The sequence below is a fragment of the Poecilia latipinna genome, unplaced genomic scaffold (assembly GCF_001443285.1).
Source record: "Poecilia latipinna isolate Pla-1442-1.1 unplaced genomic scaffold, P_latipinna-1.0 Scaffold205, whole genome shotgun sequence".
Classification (NCBI taxonomy): domain Eukaryota; kingdom Metazoa; phylum Chordata; class Actinopteri; order Cyprinodontiformes; family Poeciliidae; genus Poecilia; species Poecilia latipinna.
Window position 1 is genome coordinate 531,862 of NW_015112821.1, and position 18,098 is coordinate 549,959.

General features: G+C 38.6%; 1 protein-coding gene across 1 annotated transcript in view; it reads left to right on the forward strand.

Moving 5' to 3' along the window:
• LOC106946787 (amyloid-like protein 2) overlaps positions 1 to 17,629 on the forward strand; it is a 64,337-nt gene extending 46,708 nt beyond the window's left edge. Inside the window, exons 2-5 of the mRNA XM_015031408.1 lie at positions 4,871 to 5,044; positions 8,270 to 8,399; positions 14,243 to 14,355; positions 17,402 to 17,629. Of these exons, the coding sequence (XP_014886894.1) occupies positions 4,871 to 5,044; positions 8,270 to 8,399; positions 14,243 to 14,355; positions 17,402 to 17,626 (642 nt within the window). The 3' untranslated portion in view covers positions 17,627 to 17,629. The remainder of the gene's footprint in view (positions 1 to 4,870; positions 5,045 to 8,269; positions 8,400 to 14,242; positions 14,356 to 17,401) is intronic.
• Positions 17,630 to 18,098: the final 469 nt, after the last annotated feature.

An 18,098-nucleotide genomic window follows, 5' to 3' on the forward strand; every position in this document is an offset into this window, starting at 1 on the left:
TTGGATGAAGCAGGAAACTGACAACTTTGCCCTTTGACCCCTTGTCCCCTCCTCACAGCAGCAGAGTGGATCCTCGCCATGCAGATCCAGCTCAGATCCGTCCATGAAACTCTCTTGCCATGATCTCTGAATAAAACATTAATATTCTGTAGCTCCTTCAGGCAGTGAAGTTTATAAGACTACGAAGGTTTTGTTGTGTTGCTGCTCAGTCAGACAGTCGAGGTCTGACTGAGAAAGACCGCCTGCTGCTTTTACTTACCGGAGAGTTAATGAGGTCCAATACGGCCTCATTAGTCCTGATGGACCTCTGAGAAAAGGGTCAACTTGACTGAATCAAGACGGTGAAGAGGTTTTTGTAGGTCTGGAGGGATAATTAAAGTTATTCAGAGCAGACAGCTTCGCCATGTGTGGGCTGAAACCGGGTGGTTGGTTGGCGTTTCTGGTGACTGTGTGTTTTTGGAAAGCAGCTGGTGCAGATGTTGAAGGTTTCCATGTGGGGGTTTTCTTAATGTCCCTGGTTATCTCATTAGCTGAGCTTCCATAAAGTACCGAATTATTAAAAAAAACAAAATTCAAATTAGTTTCCTCATTTTGCAAAATAAAAAAAGAGGTAATTTGTAGCTACTTGTTCATTTTAGGCAATAAAATGTTTATTTTCTTGTTTAAAAAGGAATTACATTATTTTAATGTATTTCTAGACAGGCTCAAGTGGTTAATCAATTTTTAAAAATCTGATTAATCAATTAATCATCAGAATAATCAATAGAATGATTGTTTACTAAGAATCATTTGTTGCAGCTCTAATGTTAGTCTTTACTGGCTTTCTGCTCACCAGTGGCAGCTGAATAAGGCTTCACGTTTTTAGTAGAGCTGGATGATATGGCTGAAAAACGCATCACGATATCAACAATAAATGGTTATTGATTAGTTTTTTGTTTTAAATATATGAAATGCTGCCAAACTGGTGATGGGACCTTCCTTATTTTATCCAGTTTTCTCTCTATGCTGCTGTTTTTTATTTTTAATCAGTTATGAGGCACAATAGGGAAACCTTAAACTGGTACTGCACAAGTTACTCAGCATGTTGTTGCTAGGTAACCAGAGAATGGGTGAGTTGCTAGGCAACCAAAGAGCGAGTGAGTTAGTTGACTCCACTAACATTTCTTAGCTAGCCTTGAGAGGTTGAGCAGATAGTCTTTCCTCTTCCTACAAACGATTGAACATTTTTCAGACGTATTACCTGTCGATATTGATCACCTGTCTTATCACGATGTATATTGTTGATTTATTGTCCATATTAATTTGATTTCATTGTTTGAAAGGGTGGAAAACTCTCTGCATTGTGTCCTGGTACATGGACATATTTGCACCTACACTTTGGGGTTAATGACGTCACATCACAATAAGCTAAACTGTATCATTTTCTCTCAGGCCCTGTTTGCTGAGCCTTGCTGGATTTGAAGAAAATATGCTTCAGAAATAGCATCACTGCTACACTGTAGTTCAAAAGGCCTTGTTTCCAACTGCAGAGGAGGTACATGACTCCAGATTAAAGTCAGTCCTCCCCTTTTTCCACAAGAGGAGTTAAAATTCTTCGAGACCAGCTCTTGAGTTTTCACGCTTCGCCGTCACCATCCTCCTCCTCGAGCCACTGCCTCTCAAACCGCCCTGTGAAAGAAAACACAGGAAGGAGAGCAAACAGGGCTGTTTATTTGCTGCTTAATTGGACCTCTTTTAATTGCTGTTTATCTTCCCGAGGTCCATTTTCCTATAACGGAAATATAATCGCTGTTTGCTCTTACGCAACGTTGAATTCCACGAGGGGCAGAGATGGGCAGAGCGAGGACAGAGGAGGGGATTGTTGTGCCTTTTGGACTGAATTCAGCTCTTGATTGTGGGTTTTTTCTGAGAGCTATGCGCTTCTGCAGCGTGTATTTGTGGCTGCAGCTCATCACACACAGCAGCCAACTGCTGATTACGCAGCACTTGTTTTGTCCGCTCTCCTTTTGTCAGCGACGCTGAATCAGTCCAACGTTTACCAAACCTGGAAAAGCAGAAAACAGTTTGTCCTTGATCATTCCTGCGATGTCTCTCTAAGGGTTTGAAATTTGTTTTGATGATCTGATAGCATCGAGATCAAATGTCTTCCAAACCACTTCCTGTTGTCTTGGGATTCAGAACCGCTTCCCTTTAAAAGTTAATTAGAGACTCAGGAGAAGGTCGAGTGTTTGGCTGCCGTGACTTATTGTGCCAGTTAGAAGCTGATGCCAGCACATCAGTCTTCTAAAAGCTGATTAGAAATGTCTTTTCTCCTTAAAGAGGATTGAAGAACCAGAAACCTTGATACTCATCCTGATTCCTCTCTCATGCAGAGTTCAGTAAACAATGGCAGGGGAGTAATAACAGATTTCCTCCCCTGTTCAAAGGTTAAGATGGTGAGTCGGACAGGATGGAGCAAACAGCTGAGGGTTGTCAGAGTCACGTATTATTTGGTAAACCAAGACTTTTTCTGGGCGATTTGACAGTAATAAATTAAACATCACATGTGGGGTTCCACAAGGCTCCATACTCGGGTCACATTTGTTCAAAATTAATATGATCTCAGTGGCTCAGACTATGGAGTACTAAAACATTTTAGATTTATATTTAAAAATATGCATTATATAATCTTTTATGTTGGTCTAAAAGGCATTGAATGCTCTTTCTTTTAAAAAATTGCTGTTTATTTTTAACTGCATCGTTTATTTATCTTTTTTTATGATTTTTTTTTCAGTTTGATTTTTGACTGTTAAAAATGTCTTCTGAGGGGATTTAAAAGCTCTAAGAATGGTTGTAAATGGCATAATGAGAAACATTGTTGTGAAGGTGGAGTGTCAGAAAAAGCAGGAGCTTCTTAAAGAGACAGGCACATTACATTTCAAGGCATTACATTGCAAAGTTAAATTTCTTTTAAGTTGCATTTAACTTATTTGCTTGATTTTACAGCGACTGAATGAAAGTCCCATGATTGTTGATTGTGCTATATCAACAATCATGGGACTATATGCCTGGAAATTTTAAAATATTTGGTCTAAAAGACACTGTACTGTCTATTTAAATATTGCTGTTTATTTGTTTTAAGTATTTATGTGATTTATCATTTTGTCTTTTTTCATCATGTTTTAATGTTTTTCACAACCAGTTTGTAAACGGCATAATGAGAAACATTGTTGTGCTGAAGGTGGAGTGTCTGAAAGAGCAGGAGATTCTTAAAGAGACAGGCGCCCAATTTCAATGTTAATTTTAATTGCGAAGTGAATTGTTTAAAGTTATTTACAGCACTTTTACAACTGAAGGTAACATAGTTATTTGATTATGCTAAACATTGTGTTGTGAGATCAACATTCTTCTACGCTTGCGGGTCGCTTTGGGGTTGAACAGTTCACACTGACGTCTGATCCCAATCTCAATGTTACAAAAAAAAATGGAACTGAGAATCAATTTTTTTAGCTTTCAGTGTTTATTTATTTAAATTCCTTTTATTTTTCCTTTACTTTGTGCATAAAACGTGATATTTTTGTTTAGCTAGCATGGTAGAATCCCTCAGCCTTGTTGTTTACCTTTAAGGATAACGGATGCGTCCTTCATGGGGAGACTTTGGTCCCAGGAGAGGCGAACCAGCAGAGCTCTGCCCCAAATACGAATGTCCTGTTTTATGAAACGGTACAAACTGCTGCCATGTTTCCAGCTCTGTGAGCTGAAACCGAGCAGAAATGAGATCTAGAGAGTTTTGAACACACTATCCAAGCAGACTTTCATGTCAACTTGGCAAGATATTCGTGTTTCTTTCCATTTGTGTCCTGTCTGAGCAGCTCTGCTCTCTCAGCACTGCAGCATTGAGCTGCTCCATCATGCAACCGATGAGCTGAATCTGCTTCATCAGGCCTGACTTCTCGGCACAAAACGCTGCTGCTTTTGGACAGAAAGCGGATAATTACTCAAATATGTTTGCATAAGGGATGCAAGTTATCAATTAACGAGTTAATCTAAAGCTGATCTTATCTATCCACGAACATAAAAACCAGTTACTCTTGTATGAAAAGGACCAACTGTCTTTTTATTATATAAAGGGCTAAATTTCTCATAATATGCCAAATAAAAAATAAATTATTTTTGTGTCAGCTAGTACTAATTACCTGAATAAGCAGAAAATTGTGGCTTAGTCATATTATGAAACCTATAAAATATAGCAAAACAGCAGCATCTCTGGTGGTTGAATAGAACAATAAAATGTTATTAAATAATAAAATATATGAAACGGTGAATCCCCAGTGAACAGAGATGTTTTTAAATGATTAGTCTGTGGTTGCTCTTGAAGAAATGTTAAAACTTCCCTCCACGAAGAGCATTAACACTCAAAATGCGTTATAATTTATTTCTGTTATGACTCTGCCTTTCTGTCGGGACATCGTCGCCTTTAGCGCGTCATTAATTTTTGGTTGAGAAGTGAGACGCTATTTCGTCATTCGGCTCGGTTGCATGAACACTATTAAAGGTGATAACTTAAGGAGCTTGTCGAGTGTTTATATTACAAAACAGAACCGCTTAAAGTGCCTTTTCCATCCCAAACCGGACTCTGTTTGGACCGTTGCTATTTGTTATGCTATCGCCCCGCCGCCATCTTTGATTCTGTCTGAATGGCTTCCTTAAAGATGACCAGCGTTGCCCTCTGCTGGATGGTGGCCAAACTACAACATTAAAAGCCGGATTAAAACGGACGTTACTAGTTAATTGATTGAAACTATTTTTGTATAATAAACTATTAATTGACAATAACAACATTCGAAGCGTTTATTTTGTTTATAATGACACTTTCTTCCTCTCTCTGCAGGCTCTTGCTGCCAACGCGGGAACAGGGATCGGTGCGGTGGAGCCACAGGTGGCCATGTTCTGTGGGAAACTCAACATGCACGTCAACATTCAGACCGGCCGCTGGGAGCCCGACCCGTCAGGAACCAAAAGCTGCGTAGGAACCAAAGAGGGTGTGCTGCAGTACTGTCAGGAGGTGAGTCACAGCGACACAGACGCCTCATGTCAGACTTGTGTTGACATGAGGCGTCTGTCCTCATGTCAACACAAATAAAGGAAGTGACAAAGCAGATTACCATCGTTAGCTTAAATTATTATATGATTTTATTAGGACGTGAAGGAGGGTTTATTTGTGTTTGGTCATTATAGTTACTTGTGCATCTAAATACAGTACAATATCATTAAAAAGTTAAATTATTTCAGTAATTCCTCTAAAACTAAATCTGATTTTGCTTTTGTGGATACAGAGATGACACAAACCCAATATTTATACATTTTAACTTATTGAAACCTAATGAACTGACAGTATTCAAAACAGATTTGTGAAAAGAGAAAGCAAATATTACTTAAAACTAACAGATTTTTACAAATTTAGATTTGGAACCACAATGATGCATTTCAATTCAAGATGTCTGTTTATGGAACAATTTTGACTGAGAAAAAACAACCCAAATCTCTTTCAGTATTTAAAATAAATCATTATGATGAAGCAATATGGCACTGAATAAGATGATGTTTTGTTGTGTATTTGAAATATATCTGTGATAGTCTTTTGAGTTGAATAAGCTAATTTCCTCTTTATGTGGATAGTGGGCAGATATAAATGTATACTTGTTACATTAACTATTCATATTTATTCAGTGAATTAAATTTAAAAATTAAATTGGGATAGAGATTTATTTCTCACAGGGTGGTATCCTGGAAATATTCCATTAATAATTTTTTTTAGGGTTTTATGCTGCATTCGGTGCTCGGTTAGGACTCATTTTGCATGACTGTCTCAATACCGTACAGCCTGGAGGTGAACAGCCTGAGGCTCTACTTAGGTGCCAGTTTGCCTTAACAGCAGCCTTGGGCTCTTCTTCATCAATACCCCTCGTCTTCCTCTTGACGATACAAATCTACAAGTTTTAGACCTCTTACTAGAAAGTTAGTAGTGCTAATCCTAAAACATTAATCATAAACATTAGTTCCACTGATGGTAAAGTGCTATGCTAACATGGTATTTAGCAGAAGCTAATGCTAAAGCACTAACTTCAATACAAATATCTCCCCTTGAAAAACACTTAACAAATTTAATTTAGTATGTTCTAATGTCTGAAATGAAGTTAATGAGGAAAAATAGAGAAAACATGAGGAGAGGAAACGGAACTGCTGGCTTCACCCACTTCAAAATAAGAGCGTAATAATTATTAACTACTTGAATAATTCTTAACAGTGATGACCAAAACTTCAGCACAGATGTTTTATTTATTCAACTAAAACTTTACAAAACGGCCAAGTAAGTTAGAATTTATCCTGAAAAATGCATTTAGGGGAAGCTAAGCGCGCTAAATGTTTTCAAAGTTAGCTTAATCGCTACACGAAAAATTGTCTCCAGTATTAGCGGAAGCATTCCCACCGCAGGTCATGTAGGTTTTTATTCTGAGTCGCTCCACTTTTCCCCAAAAGTCTTGGGTCTTGATTTCCACATTTTAAGTTTACTTTCATATGTAAGTGGTTGTTTGAAACAAAACAAAGTCAAACTTAAAGTCTGGACGTGTTAAAAGAAAAAAAAAAAGCACATGACATCTATGTGCATAAAGCTTCTCTTTAGTTGTGTCGCAGATGAAAGTTACATTAAAAATTCGTTTAAAGTCCAGAATAAAGTAAATAGAAATACATTTTACATCTATTTCCAGTTGGTTGAAGGCACTTTGGTTCAGGATCTGGATTAGCTGGAAAGATTGAATACATTCCTTTTTATTTCAGGGTGATTTGTCCTCAGAGACGCCATTAAGCTCTTCCTGGAGGACGGATGTTATTGTAGTGGGTGGCATTTCAATTACCGGAGCCTCTACCTGTCATTTCCTGGGCTTTGCCTGAAATTAAGGAGGTGTTTCTCCACAACACGGATTTCCTCATTCTTGTCTTGGCCTGTGACTGTTAGCAGCGCATTGTAATCCTGCTGGGAGGTTTTTAGGGAGGAACCGTCCTCAGATGCTTCAGTTGCATTTTATAAATGACATTTTCATGGCATTTAAGGAAAGTGCAAACCTGTGCGCTCTTTAACAGTTGAACAGAAGCCAAGCTGGTGGATATAAAGCCCAGATAAAAGGATCTATTAAAGGGGATGAATTATGCTAAGGGTGTCCAAACTTTTTTGAAAAAACTAGAAGGATAAAAAATATATAAAATTAGACAAATAGTCGTTAGATTTTGTAGGAAACTGATGTTGGATCCAAATCATTGAACAGATTTTTCACGTTTGCTGTATTAAAAGAAAAGCATCTAACTTTCAAGTCTTTTTTGGGCTTTATTAAAAAAATCTCTCTTCTGAAGACAGAATTTGGGTCTTTTTCTTCCGAAATGTCCAATATATTTAGCCAAGTTTAATACATTAAATAAAAGCTGATTTAGGTGCAGTAAAGTTGGATTTTCAGAAAAAGTCTCTGGATATTCTACTTACCATAAAATCTTGGTTATGTACTTAATATTTTTTATTATAGGAAAATTACATTGGTGATCATGTTACCCTGATTAGAAATAAAAAGCCTCCATCTGCATTAATCACCTATACTGGAAAGTTTATCGCGCTTGAACTGCAGTTGAGGGCCACAAAAAAATTGTCAGAAGAGCCACAAATGGCTAGTTTTTCCGCGTTTTTGTTCTTCCATTTGTGTCTTTACTGTTTCTACAAACACCCAGCCGCTTTTTTTGGCAATAAGTTAATATATTCTGTTTCAAAAACCTTCCGGATGTATCATCACAAATCAGCAGGCACTGACATAGCAACTCCAGCTTGTTACCTAGCAACCCGAGCAGAGTTCCGCCCGTCGCCTAGCAACCCGAGCTGAGCTCCAGAATGTTTGGGCAGCTTGTTTTACTGCTGTAAAATATTTTTTATTTTTGGCTTCCCATCCAGAAATCACTTGCTGCATTCTTGTTGGTTGTGCAGGAGGCTCTACTACTGCTTTTCAAAGATGTATGGTTGTGTAATTACTAGCTTACCATGTCCAAACAGGCAGAACTGACCAAACTAAAATCTCGTTAACTAAGAACGATTTTGTAAAAAAAAAGAAAATGTAACTAACATGTTTTGTATAGACCATAGACTTATCCTAACCTGTTCAATGAAACATAATGGGTCACCTTTAAAGCTCCAGTCAACCATGAACATAAGATGTGTTTAATGTCTGCTTCTGGTTTCCTTTTCCAACAGATGTATCCAGATCTCAAAATCACCAACGTAGTGGAAGCCAACCAGCCTGTCCGCATTGAGAACTGGTGCAAAAAGGAGAAGAAGGTGTGCAAAGGCCACGCCCACATGGTGGTGCCTTACATGTGCTTAGGTAAGCTAGTAAACACTCCTTTAACTCAGCCCCTCTCCTCTGCTCCCCTCTGTGCTGAAAACGAAGAGCTTATGAGTCATTTCAGCCTTGGGCAGAGGTGACATTGAGTGATATTGGATTCGGTTCACTAATTCTGGCCTTTAGCTGCAGACTGAGCCGATCTGCGCTGGATGGGGAGTTAATGTCTCCCAGAACGGATGGCTGATGGGGGGAGGATTTTATTGCTGGGGAGGCTTGTTGAGCAATAAAGCACAATCTTATTTGCCCCCTCAGACAGCGGTCATAAACTCACGCTGACACACAGGGTCAGCAGCGGAGGGCTTGCTTTATTGCATCTCGTACTGCCGTTTGACTGCACTGTCACAAACGACTCCCGTCCTCCTCTGTTCCCGGCAGGATCACGGTAATCTGCAGCGGCAACATGGCCATATTCTGCTGCATGAAATGTCACATGCAGAGCAGGATGAAGGAAAAAAAAGATTGCAGCACGTTGCTTCTCCCTCCCAGGGATGAAGGAATATGAGAAATGGATTCCTGAAAACAAAGACTCTCCCTCCAGCTATAAAACGAAACATCTTTGTCTGAGAAGTGGTGTCTCCAAGAGGGGGGCCAAGGGAGGCCATGTCCCCCTTGAAAAATGTGAGATATTTATACATGCACACCTCCATTCACAAAATTAGAATATTACAGAAAAACCCATTTATTTCATGAACTTTATCACTAAGTGAAACACATTATATAGGTTAATTACACACAGATGGATGTTTGAAAGCCTTTATTTCTTTTAATTATGATGATTTTCTACTTGTGGGTAATGAAAACATGAAGTTTAAAATTACAGTATTACATTAGACCAATAAAAATGACCTTTTCTACTTCATAGAAATATGGATTTAATGAAAACTATGTTTAATAGCTAACGAGTTATAATTTTCAACAAGTATTTTAATCTAACAAACAAGCCTGATCTGAATGCATGTTCTAATTTATTGAAGAACTGTATTTCATAATCACTGCCTTAAACTGCAACTTGAAAACTGCTGTACAGCAATTATTACCAATGAAAGCTATAAAACAATCATAGAAAAAGATTATCTTTAACCATCCAATTTTCTCAGTTAATGAGAAGCCCAGTCTGTGTCTTATAGAAAAGCTTAACAGAAATGCAAAGCCTTCAGCTGCGTGTCTGACTATAATAAAAACAGGAGACGACAGACTGTCTGACCTGAGGAGGAAATGAAAGGTTCAAAATGTCACATACTTGAGGGAAGCATATGCTGTAACAGTCAGATTCACTTAGTCGCATTTACCCGTTGGCAAATATCTTTTTATCTAAAGAGGCGATAACATCAGGCAAAGGCAAAATCATGGCTTTTGTTTCCTCCCATCCAGTTTCACAAGGCCTTTCGACTTGGCTGCTACGCATTTAGAGACACTTCTCAGACCATTTAGGTTCCAGAGTTTCTTATTTAGCTTTGATCATCTCTAATAATTTGACACAGCTAGCTAAAGAAGCCACCACTAGGTAAAAAGTTAGCTAGTGATCCTAAACATTAGTTCCGCTAACATTAAAGAGCTTCACCTACATGGTATTTAGTGGAAGCTAATGCGTTAATTTTAATCATGTAGATATTAGCACAATTTCAACAAAGATGTTAAACGTTACTTAACTGAATGTTTACAAAACAGCTAAGTAAGTTAGCATGTTAGAATTTATCCATAGAAATAAATGTAGGGGACGTGAAGGGCGCCAAAAATAGCAAACAAGAGCTAATTAGCTACGTTATTAGCTTAATATCATGGAATATTCATCACTGTGCAGTAACTATGGTTTACTTTTACTTTTCATTTTGTTTCTTTAAGGAAGAAACAAAATGCAGAAGGTGACCTTGAATGATATGATATGATTGTTCTTAATTGGTATAAGATTATTGGTTTTAGAAAAATAAAATAAGCCCCACAGAATTAGCTCGGTTTAAAATTAATGCACAGTTTCAGTTCCTCCATGTTTTCTCTCCTCAAACAAAATCTGATTGATCTGATGCTCAATCAGATGTTTCTAATTGAGGAACATCTGTTAATTGTTTTTCCATTAGCAGATGATTTTAATTTGTATTTTTGAGACTTGGTTTGTCTGAGATTATCAGTTTGATTGGAACAAAACCTTTTGTGTATTGATCATCCTTTAAAGTCTAATTTCAAACAACAGAGAATGTGACTGAAATATAAAATATGTTCCTCCAGAAAACACTGTTTTATGGTAAAAATCTATCTGGTCCAAAGAAACATAAAAAGATCAATTTAAAACACAATTTGCACAGTCTGCCTTTATACATAGTACATTTATAGCACCACTACTTTTTATTCCCTTTTGTTTTATGAATTCCAGTTTGATATTGATTCTCTCACAGAAGTCTTTTGTCTTTTATTCTCCTAGTTGTTCAGACTTATCAGGGGAAAAAGGCATTTAAATAATTCTCTTTTTCTTTTGTTGAAGAAAGCTTGTGGGTTTTATAAAGAGCAGCGTCCACATTTACAAGCCATCAGAAAGGCGGAGTGACGGCGCCGATAACAGATTGGGGCTTGTTTCGGAGCGCCGCGCCTGAGGTTATTGCATTCCTCCGTCTCTTTGTAAATTTCTCTGCACCGAGCGTTAAACCCTGAATCATAATAACCTGCGCCAGACAATCATTCACAATCACAGAACAACGAGCCGGAGAGGAGGAGAAGAAAATAACAGTGTCAGTCGGGACTGGTGGGTGAAGATAAAAATGCTGAAACAGGAAAAACGAAGTTGGAAGGTGAAACCTGGAGTTTATAAGAAAATATTTCTGCTATGCAACTCTGACCTCCAGTTACCTTCGTTTTTTTTTTTTTTTCATTACTTCAAATAATCCTGGTGGCGTGATCAAATTTCTGCACAGTCTGTGATGCAATGCAAACACTGTGCAGAAAATTAGAGGAGGAAACTGAGTGTCATTATTTACTGTTTTATGGGAGGAAACGCCAATATGCTGAATTATTCTTCCAGCTGCTTTATTTGCTTCCTTCCAAAAGGAACCTCTTGTTTTGCTTCTGTTTTTTAGGTATAAAACCTTAAAGTTTGAAACAGTTTATTTGATTTTATTTTAAACAATCGTTTCTCTTTAATTGTTGTTTTGATGTTTTTTTTTAAACATTGACACAGCCTGTAAATTTAGTTGTAGTAAACATAGATGCTTACAGTATTTGCTCTGTTTCTGATTTGTGTTATTTTATCAGACTTCAACGTTTCAGATCATAAAACAAACATAAATGTCAAACAAGGAAAACCTCAGTTTAGTTTTCAGGCTAAGCTAACTAAACAGACCTTATCTACTTCAAGGTCAGATAACTTGGTGTACTTCAAATAAGACAAAACTAACTTAAAAGTAATTTATCAGAAGTAATTATGCTTGTTTTTAGTCAATAATTTCTTAATATTAATGAAAATGTTTGTTCCAGTGACAGATTGTTTAACTTTACTGGGTAAAATGTCTTGTTATAAGTTAAATAACCTGGCAGTGCGCTGTGTGGTTGGTCGCCTCATCTTCAGAAATCCTGAATCAGGTCTGGCCATGTTGGTCATGTTATGTCTGCAACCTAAAATCCGGACCGCAGCGGGCTGGTAGTGCTCCAACTGGGTTACTTTAAAGCTCTTGGCTTCGCTGCTCTTCGTGTCCTGACGCTGTTCTGGCCTTAATCAGAAGGATTTCAACCAGCAGCTGCAGTAACCTGCGCTCTCCTGGCTGAAAAATACATCGTATCCATATTAGAAAGGGTTTTATGCAGCGGGCTGAGGGGAACTGCGCACACCTCCAAATTGCACCAGGGCGGGAATGTGCTGGTTGCTGGGAGACGGAAGGATGCTGTTTTATTTAAAAGGGAAATATGATGTAAAATTCACATTTTGCACAACTTGGTTCTTCCATTTGGGTTTCTTCTGCTTCTTAGAACAGCGCAAAAAAACTTATCCAACCGTTTCTTGGCGATAAGCTGTTTTGGGGGGGTCTGGAAAATGAACCATTTCAAAATCCTCCAGATTGTTGAGTCGTTAATAGCAACCCAAGCGGAGCTCCAGCACATTTGGTCAGGTGGTTTTACCTTTCCAGCAGCCCTGTACAATGGCTGCTGGAAAAGACAAGTATTTTGCTGTCATCTTATCATCTGGAAACCACTTGTTCCATTCTTGTTGATTGTGAAGGAAGCTCTACTTCTGCTTTTCACATATGTACTGTTGTGTAATTGCACATCTGTTTGCAGCCATTTTAAATTGCTTGTGTGAACGTTGATGACCCGTTATGCTCCCTTGATCCAGTTAGAATAGGTTTGCTAGTTATACAGACATGTTCATAAAATCATTCTTACAATGAGATTTTCAGTCTGCTCAGTTCTGCCAACTTTGAGCTGTTTTGGGACGTCCTGTCACCTTAAATCCAAATGTGCTGCTGCTGGCTCTGCCCCTAATTTGTACGTGAAAATGGCTGCCAACAGATGCGTAATTTTACAACTGTACATCAACCAACCAACAAGATTGTAGAAAATAGTTTTCTTGAAAGAAAGCCAACAATAAAATCTCTTCTTTTCCAGGAGCCATTGTGCTTTTTACGCTTACTTAAGTAATTTTATTATGAAGTATTTCTACTCTTACTTGAATAAAATTTCTGGATTCTCTGCCCACTAAATGAAAAGCAGAAGTGGAGCCTCCTGCACAACCAACAAGAATGTAGCATGGTAAGTCAACAATAAAACATTTGTCCTTTCCAGCAGCCATTGCGCAGCAGTAAAACCAGCTGACCAAAAGTGCTGGAGTTAAACTTGGGTTGCTAGGTAACAGCTGAAGTTCTGCTGGGGTTGCTAGGTAACCGTGCAGTGCCTGTGGAATGTGACTTAACCACTGGGAGGTTTTTGAAACCGGTCATTTTCCAGACGCCAAGGCACATTAACTAATTTCCATAAAACAACTGGGTGTTTTTTTTTCTTTTTTTTAGAAGCAGTAGAGACAAAATTGGAAAAAAAAAATGTGTAAAATGTGAATTTTTCATAATAGGTTCCCTTTCAGCAGTGAAGCGACCTGTTGTGCGGCCGACTCCAGGTCTAAATGTTTTCTGTAACTGTACCTCCCAGACGGAGAGCAGAAGCAGCTGCTGAGTCCTCTGCTATTTCCAGCGCTCTCCTCTTCCTTTCCTACCCTCTCATTTTCCAAAACACTGCTTTTCCCGGCCGCTCCTTACCTCCAGCGGTGTTCCCGCCGTCCGAGGTTATGGCGAGCTGCTAAATGAGCCGGATCCCAGCCAACTCCGCCAACACTCTGCCATTTTCTCCTCCGTCACAATGCCAGCCAGGCGTTTAATCTTCATCAGGACCCCCGACTCCACATTTAGATCTGCACGGATTTCAGCCTGAAACTATTCATAGAGTCACAAGATGCCTTTCAAGCCATTTATTTCCTCTGGATCCAACTTCCTGCTCCATGAATAAAACATGGCTGAATATAAATCATCAAGCAAATGATATCATTGAGACGCAGGAAGAGTTTACAAGTGTGAAACCGATTTTCTCCTTTGCAGCTAAGCAGATCGGATAATCCCTTTTTTTTTTAGTTTAGGGGTTCACACAGGTGCAGATGTCAAAGGCCGCCTTTTTATTCCCCCATAGAGAAAATTAAAGGACGAGGCAGCTATGAATTATTGAATATCCTCATCTCATCTTCCTTTTTTAACTCCAGTCGGCTGATTTATTGCCTCCAGCCCGGCCGTGTTTCAGAGGAATGGCTTTTCCTGGACAGATCAGTGCTGCGACTAACGGCCATCTTTCTCTTTCAGTGGGCGAGTTTGTGAGCGACGTCCTGCTGGTTCCAGAGAAGTGCAAGTTCTTCCACAAGGAGCGGATGGACCTGTGCATCAGCCACCAGCAGTGGCACGCCGTGGCCAAGGAGGTGAGGTCGGATCCGCTCCGCAGGATTACCGCCGCCGTCGTTACAGATTCCCTGGTCACGCTTTGCTTAGAGGAGACGTTTATACCTTTTCTAACTGACACGCTTTCTGAGAGTCTTAATAAAACGACTTGGTCAAAAATTCAGCAGGATTACGCAATTAAATCCCTTCTAAGCATCTTCCAACGTTTGAGCTGAATTCTTCTCTCCGTTTAATATTTAGGAAGTTTTATAAGAATCAGCAGTGAAGTTTTCTGACTGATCTTTAAAAAGATTCTGATTCTTTTATGTCTGAAATGTGGCTCAAAATACCAAGAAAGTCACTGAGTTGGTCAAAGTAGAGTGAGTATTGTCCCCAAAAATTTTACTCAAGTAAGAGCATCACTACTTCAACTCATTTTTACTTGAGTAAAAGTAAAACGTATCCGTCCATGAAATTACTCAAGAGTAAAAAAGTACTTGATAAACAGTTTACTGAAGTTCTGAGTAACTGATCAAATTTAATATTATATAAAATGTAAAATTAAATGGAAATTTTGGTATTTTCCAAAATAGTTTCTTTCAGTAATTAACTAAATTACATTTACTAGAGTAACTACTTTGAGGAAAAACAAAAAACTTTTAGGAACATTTTTACTACGCTGTACTTTGAGTAATTTTATTATGAAGTATTTTTACTCTTATTTGAGTAAATTTTCTGGATTTTCTACCCACTGAATATAAAACAAACATGTTTGAACCAAAAATTCACCAAATACAGAGACACACCTGCAGTTTCTGTTAAAGTTTTGTCAGTTTTTTATTGCAAGAAACTGAATTGGAAACATTTTCCTTTGTCTCATTTTGTTATTTTTTGTTACTTATCTAAATTATTGACATTTTGGTTCTTAAAACATCAAAATCTCCACTTAACTTTATATTTTGACTATGTAATTTTTAAATCTTAAATGATCGATACTCAGTACTTGAGAAGACTTTTTACCAAATACTTTTTCTTGAGTACAATTTGTAGCTACTCTGCTCTCCTCTTGCGTTAGAAACTAAACTAAAATTACTTTGTAAGACTTTGTGAGGGTTTTTTTCATGAAGAATATTCCAAATGTTTGATATTAAACCCAGAAAATCCTTAAAAACATCCATAATACAGTTATTTAAAAAAATATTCCCTCCTCTCTGAGTGTGTGATCAGGCGTCCTCACATTTCAGCCTATAATCAGATTAGCGCTGCGGCTGCTAATCCCCCTCAGGAGGCTGCAGAGTTAGTTTGACCGTAACTGAAGCTCTCCTCAAATATTTCCTCACCTTCTAGATTTTCTTTTTCCTTCAGCGCTGTGGACGTTTAATGCAAACTGTCAGTCGATTTGAAACATTTCCAGTAGAGAAAATGAGAGGAACGACTTGGAAAACAAAGGATGTTGTTTCTCAAGCTGCTGCTGAGATGTTAAGCGGGGCGGCTAATCCGTCTCTGCGCCGGTGGAGTTTCAAGCCGAGTTCGTATCCGATACCTTCCAGCTGCTGCAGGGGGGAAGTGTTTGGGAGAAGCAGGTCACCTGCAGGACAGCGTGACTTTGGGAAGATGTGGAGCGCCTCGCTCAAACTCGGACTCAAAACTTTACCGCAGTACAACCACAGACTTTAAAGTATTTCACTGGGATTTCCAATGAAATACCAACAGAAATTAGTTTTTAAGTGTGAGCTAAAGACGCACAGATTCACGTATTGTGCTTCTGATATCTGAATTGACTTGAAACATTAAAATGTAAATCTACTGAATTACAAACTTATTTGATAACTTATTTGATAACTCTGCCCCAATATAGCTCACTTAAATGCATCAATATCTTCATTTGCTTGATAAAACATGTAAAAACAACTTAAATGTTTTCCAGTTAGTTAGTTAATCAGGATTAAAACGGCCAATTTAAAATAACTGAAACTGACAAAAACAACAGGATGGCTACTTTAAGAAAATAAACTGCAACAAACCTTTGAAATGGCTCAGAAAGTGAAATTAGAAATAATCAAACATAGAATTAGACTGAATAGATCTGCCGGATATCTGATCTGGACTCTTTTGTCAAACCCATTTTTTTCAGAAATTAGTTGTTTTCCAGAGAACAAGCAGACGGGTAACGGATAAAACTGTAGGGAATTTTAAAGCATGTTTACTATAAAAAGAAAAAACAATATTCCTGTTCAGTCCAGAAGTGGGAAAAAGAGCATTTATTATAGACTTATCCAGAAGGTCAGCGGCTGTGTTGGGCCAACAGCCGATTAGCAGTACTGATTTCTCACTTTGCGTTTTTGCTAGTTTTGACAACATTTAGCTTACTTAGAGTTCCCTAAATTGATTTAAATATAAACAGATTATTTTAAGAAGAACTGGAGAGTTTCTCCTCATCTATTTTTGAGTTTTTGCTGGTTTTTTGTTTGACAATTCATCAACTTGCATGGAAATTACAACCAAAAACGTCAACATTTAGACTCTCAGTGTTTAAAATTGCTTAGCGCTCTTAGCTTCCCCTAGCTAAGTTATAAAGCTGCTACTTCTCCAACACGTGGTCGTTTTATAAACTTTCAGTTAAATAAAGTTCAACATTTGTGCTGAAGTTTTGTTTTTTGACTGTTGAGAATTCTTCAAGTATCCATATACAATCAATAAGAGCATGACCATATGCATTTAAGGCCATGCTCTTATTTTGAAGTGAGTGAGGACTGCAGTTCTGTTTCCTGTCTGCACTTCTCTGTTTTCTTTTTTCCACCCAATGACGTTATTTCATTGGCTTTATAAAAGATGATGTCAAAATTAAACTGGTATCAGAGGGTTCTTTTTCTTTCAAGGACAGATATAATTTGAATTGGCGCTTTAGCATTAGCTTCAATTAAAAACTATGTTTGTTTAGCACTTTAGCGTTAGCAAAGCTAATGTTTATGATTAGTGTGTTGGGGTTAGCGCAGCAGCTTTTTAGGCAGCGGTGCTCCCCTGTGGGCAGTGGTACTCGGGTGGGAGAATCCGCTGACGGGAAGCTGTTTGGTGTGACCCGCTCAGGCCTGCTCCAGGAGCTCCATGATGCTCCACAGCTACGGCATGCTGCTGCCCTGCGACATCGACAAGTTCCACGGCACAGAGTATGTGTGCTGCCCCGCCTCCCGCTTCGCAGAGTCCCCCCCGCCGTCCCTGCCCTCCCAGGAGGAAGACGATGATGACGAAGACGAGCATGTGGAGAATGAGGACGTCGCCCTGGGTGACGATGAGCCTCTGGAGGAAAGGTGAGCAGACCTTTGAAACTTCACGCAACAAGAGAAACCTTCTGATTGCATTGTGTAAGTTTAGTCTATTTCTTAGTGCTTTCTCACCCGATAGTTCGGTAGATTCGGTTTCATTACAGAGCAAAATTATAAAATTTGTTACATTTTCAGCTGCTGCAACCCAAACCCTTTGAAAAATCTGTTCCCCTCCTCACCTGTGGGGGCGCTGCACTTATAACCACTGAAGGAAACAACATGGAAACTTCTGAAGAAGACACTGAGCGGCATCGGATTTGAGCAGTTTTAGGATTTCTCTTTTGTCTTTGGTAAAAGACAACAAGCCATTTCTCCTGCTAGTGTTACACTCATGCATTTGTTTTGGTAGTATTTACCCACAATGCCCTGCGCTGCAGTCCACTTCCTGTTTGGTTTTTCCACATACGTTCAAATTGCACTGGAGTTCACTTAAACCAAACAAAGTTTGAGGTTTGTAGGTG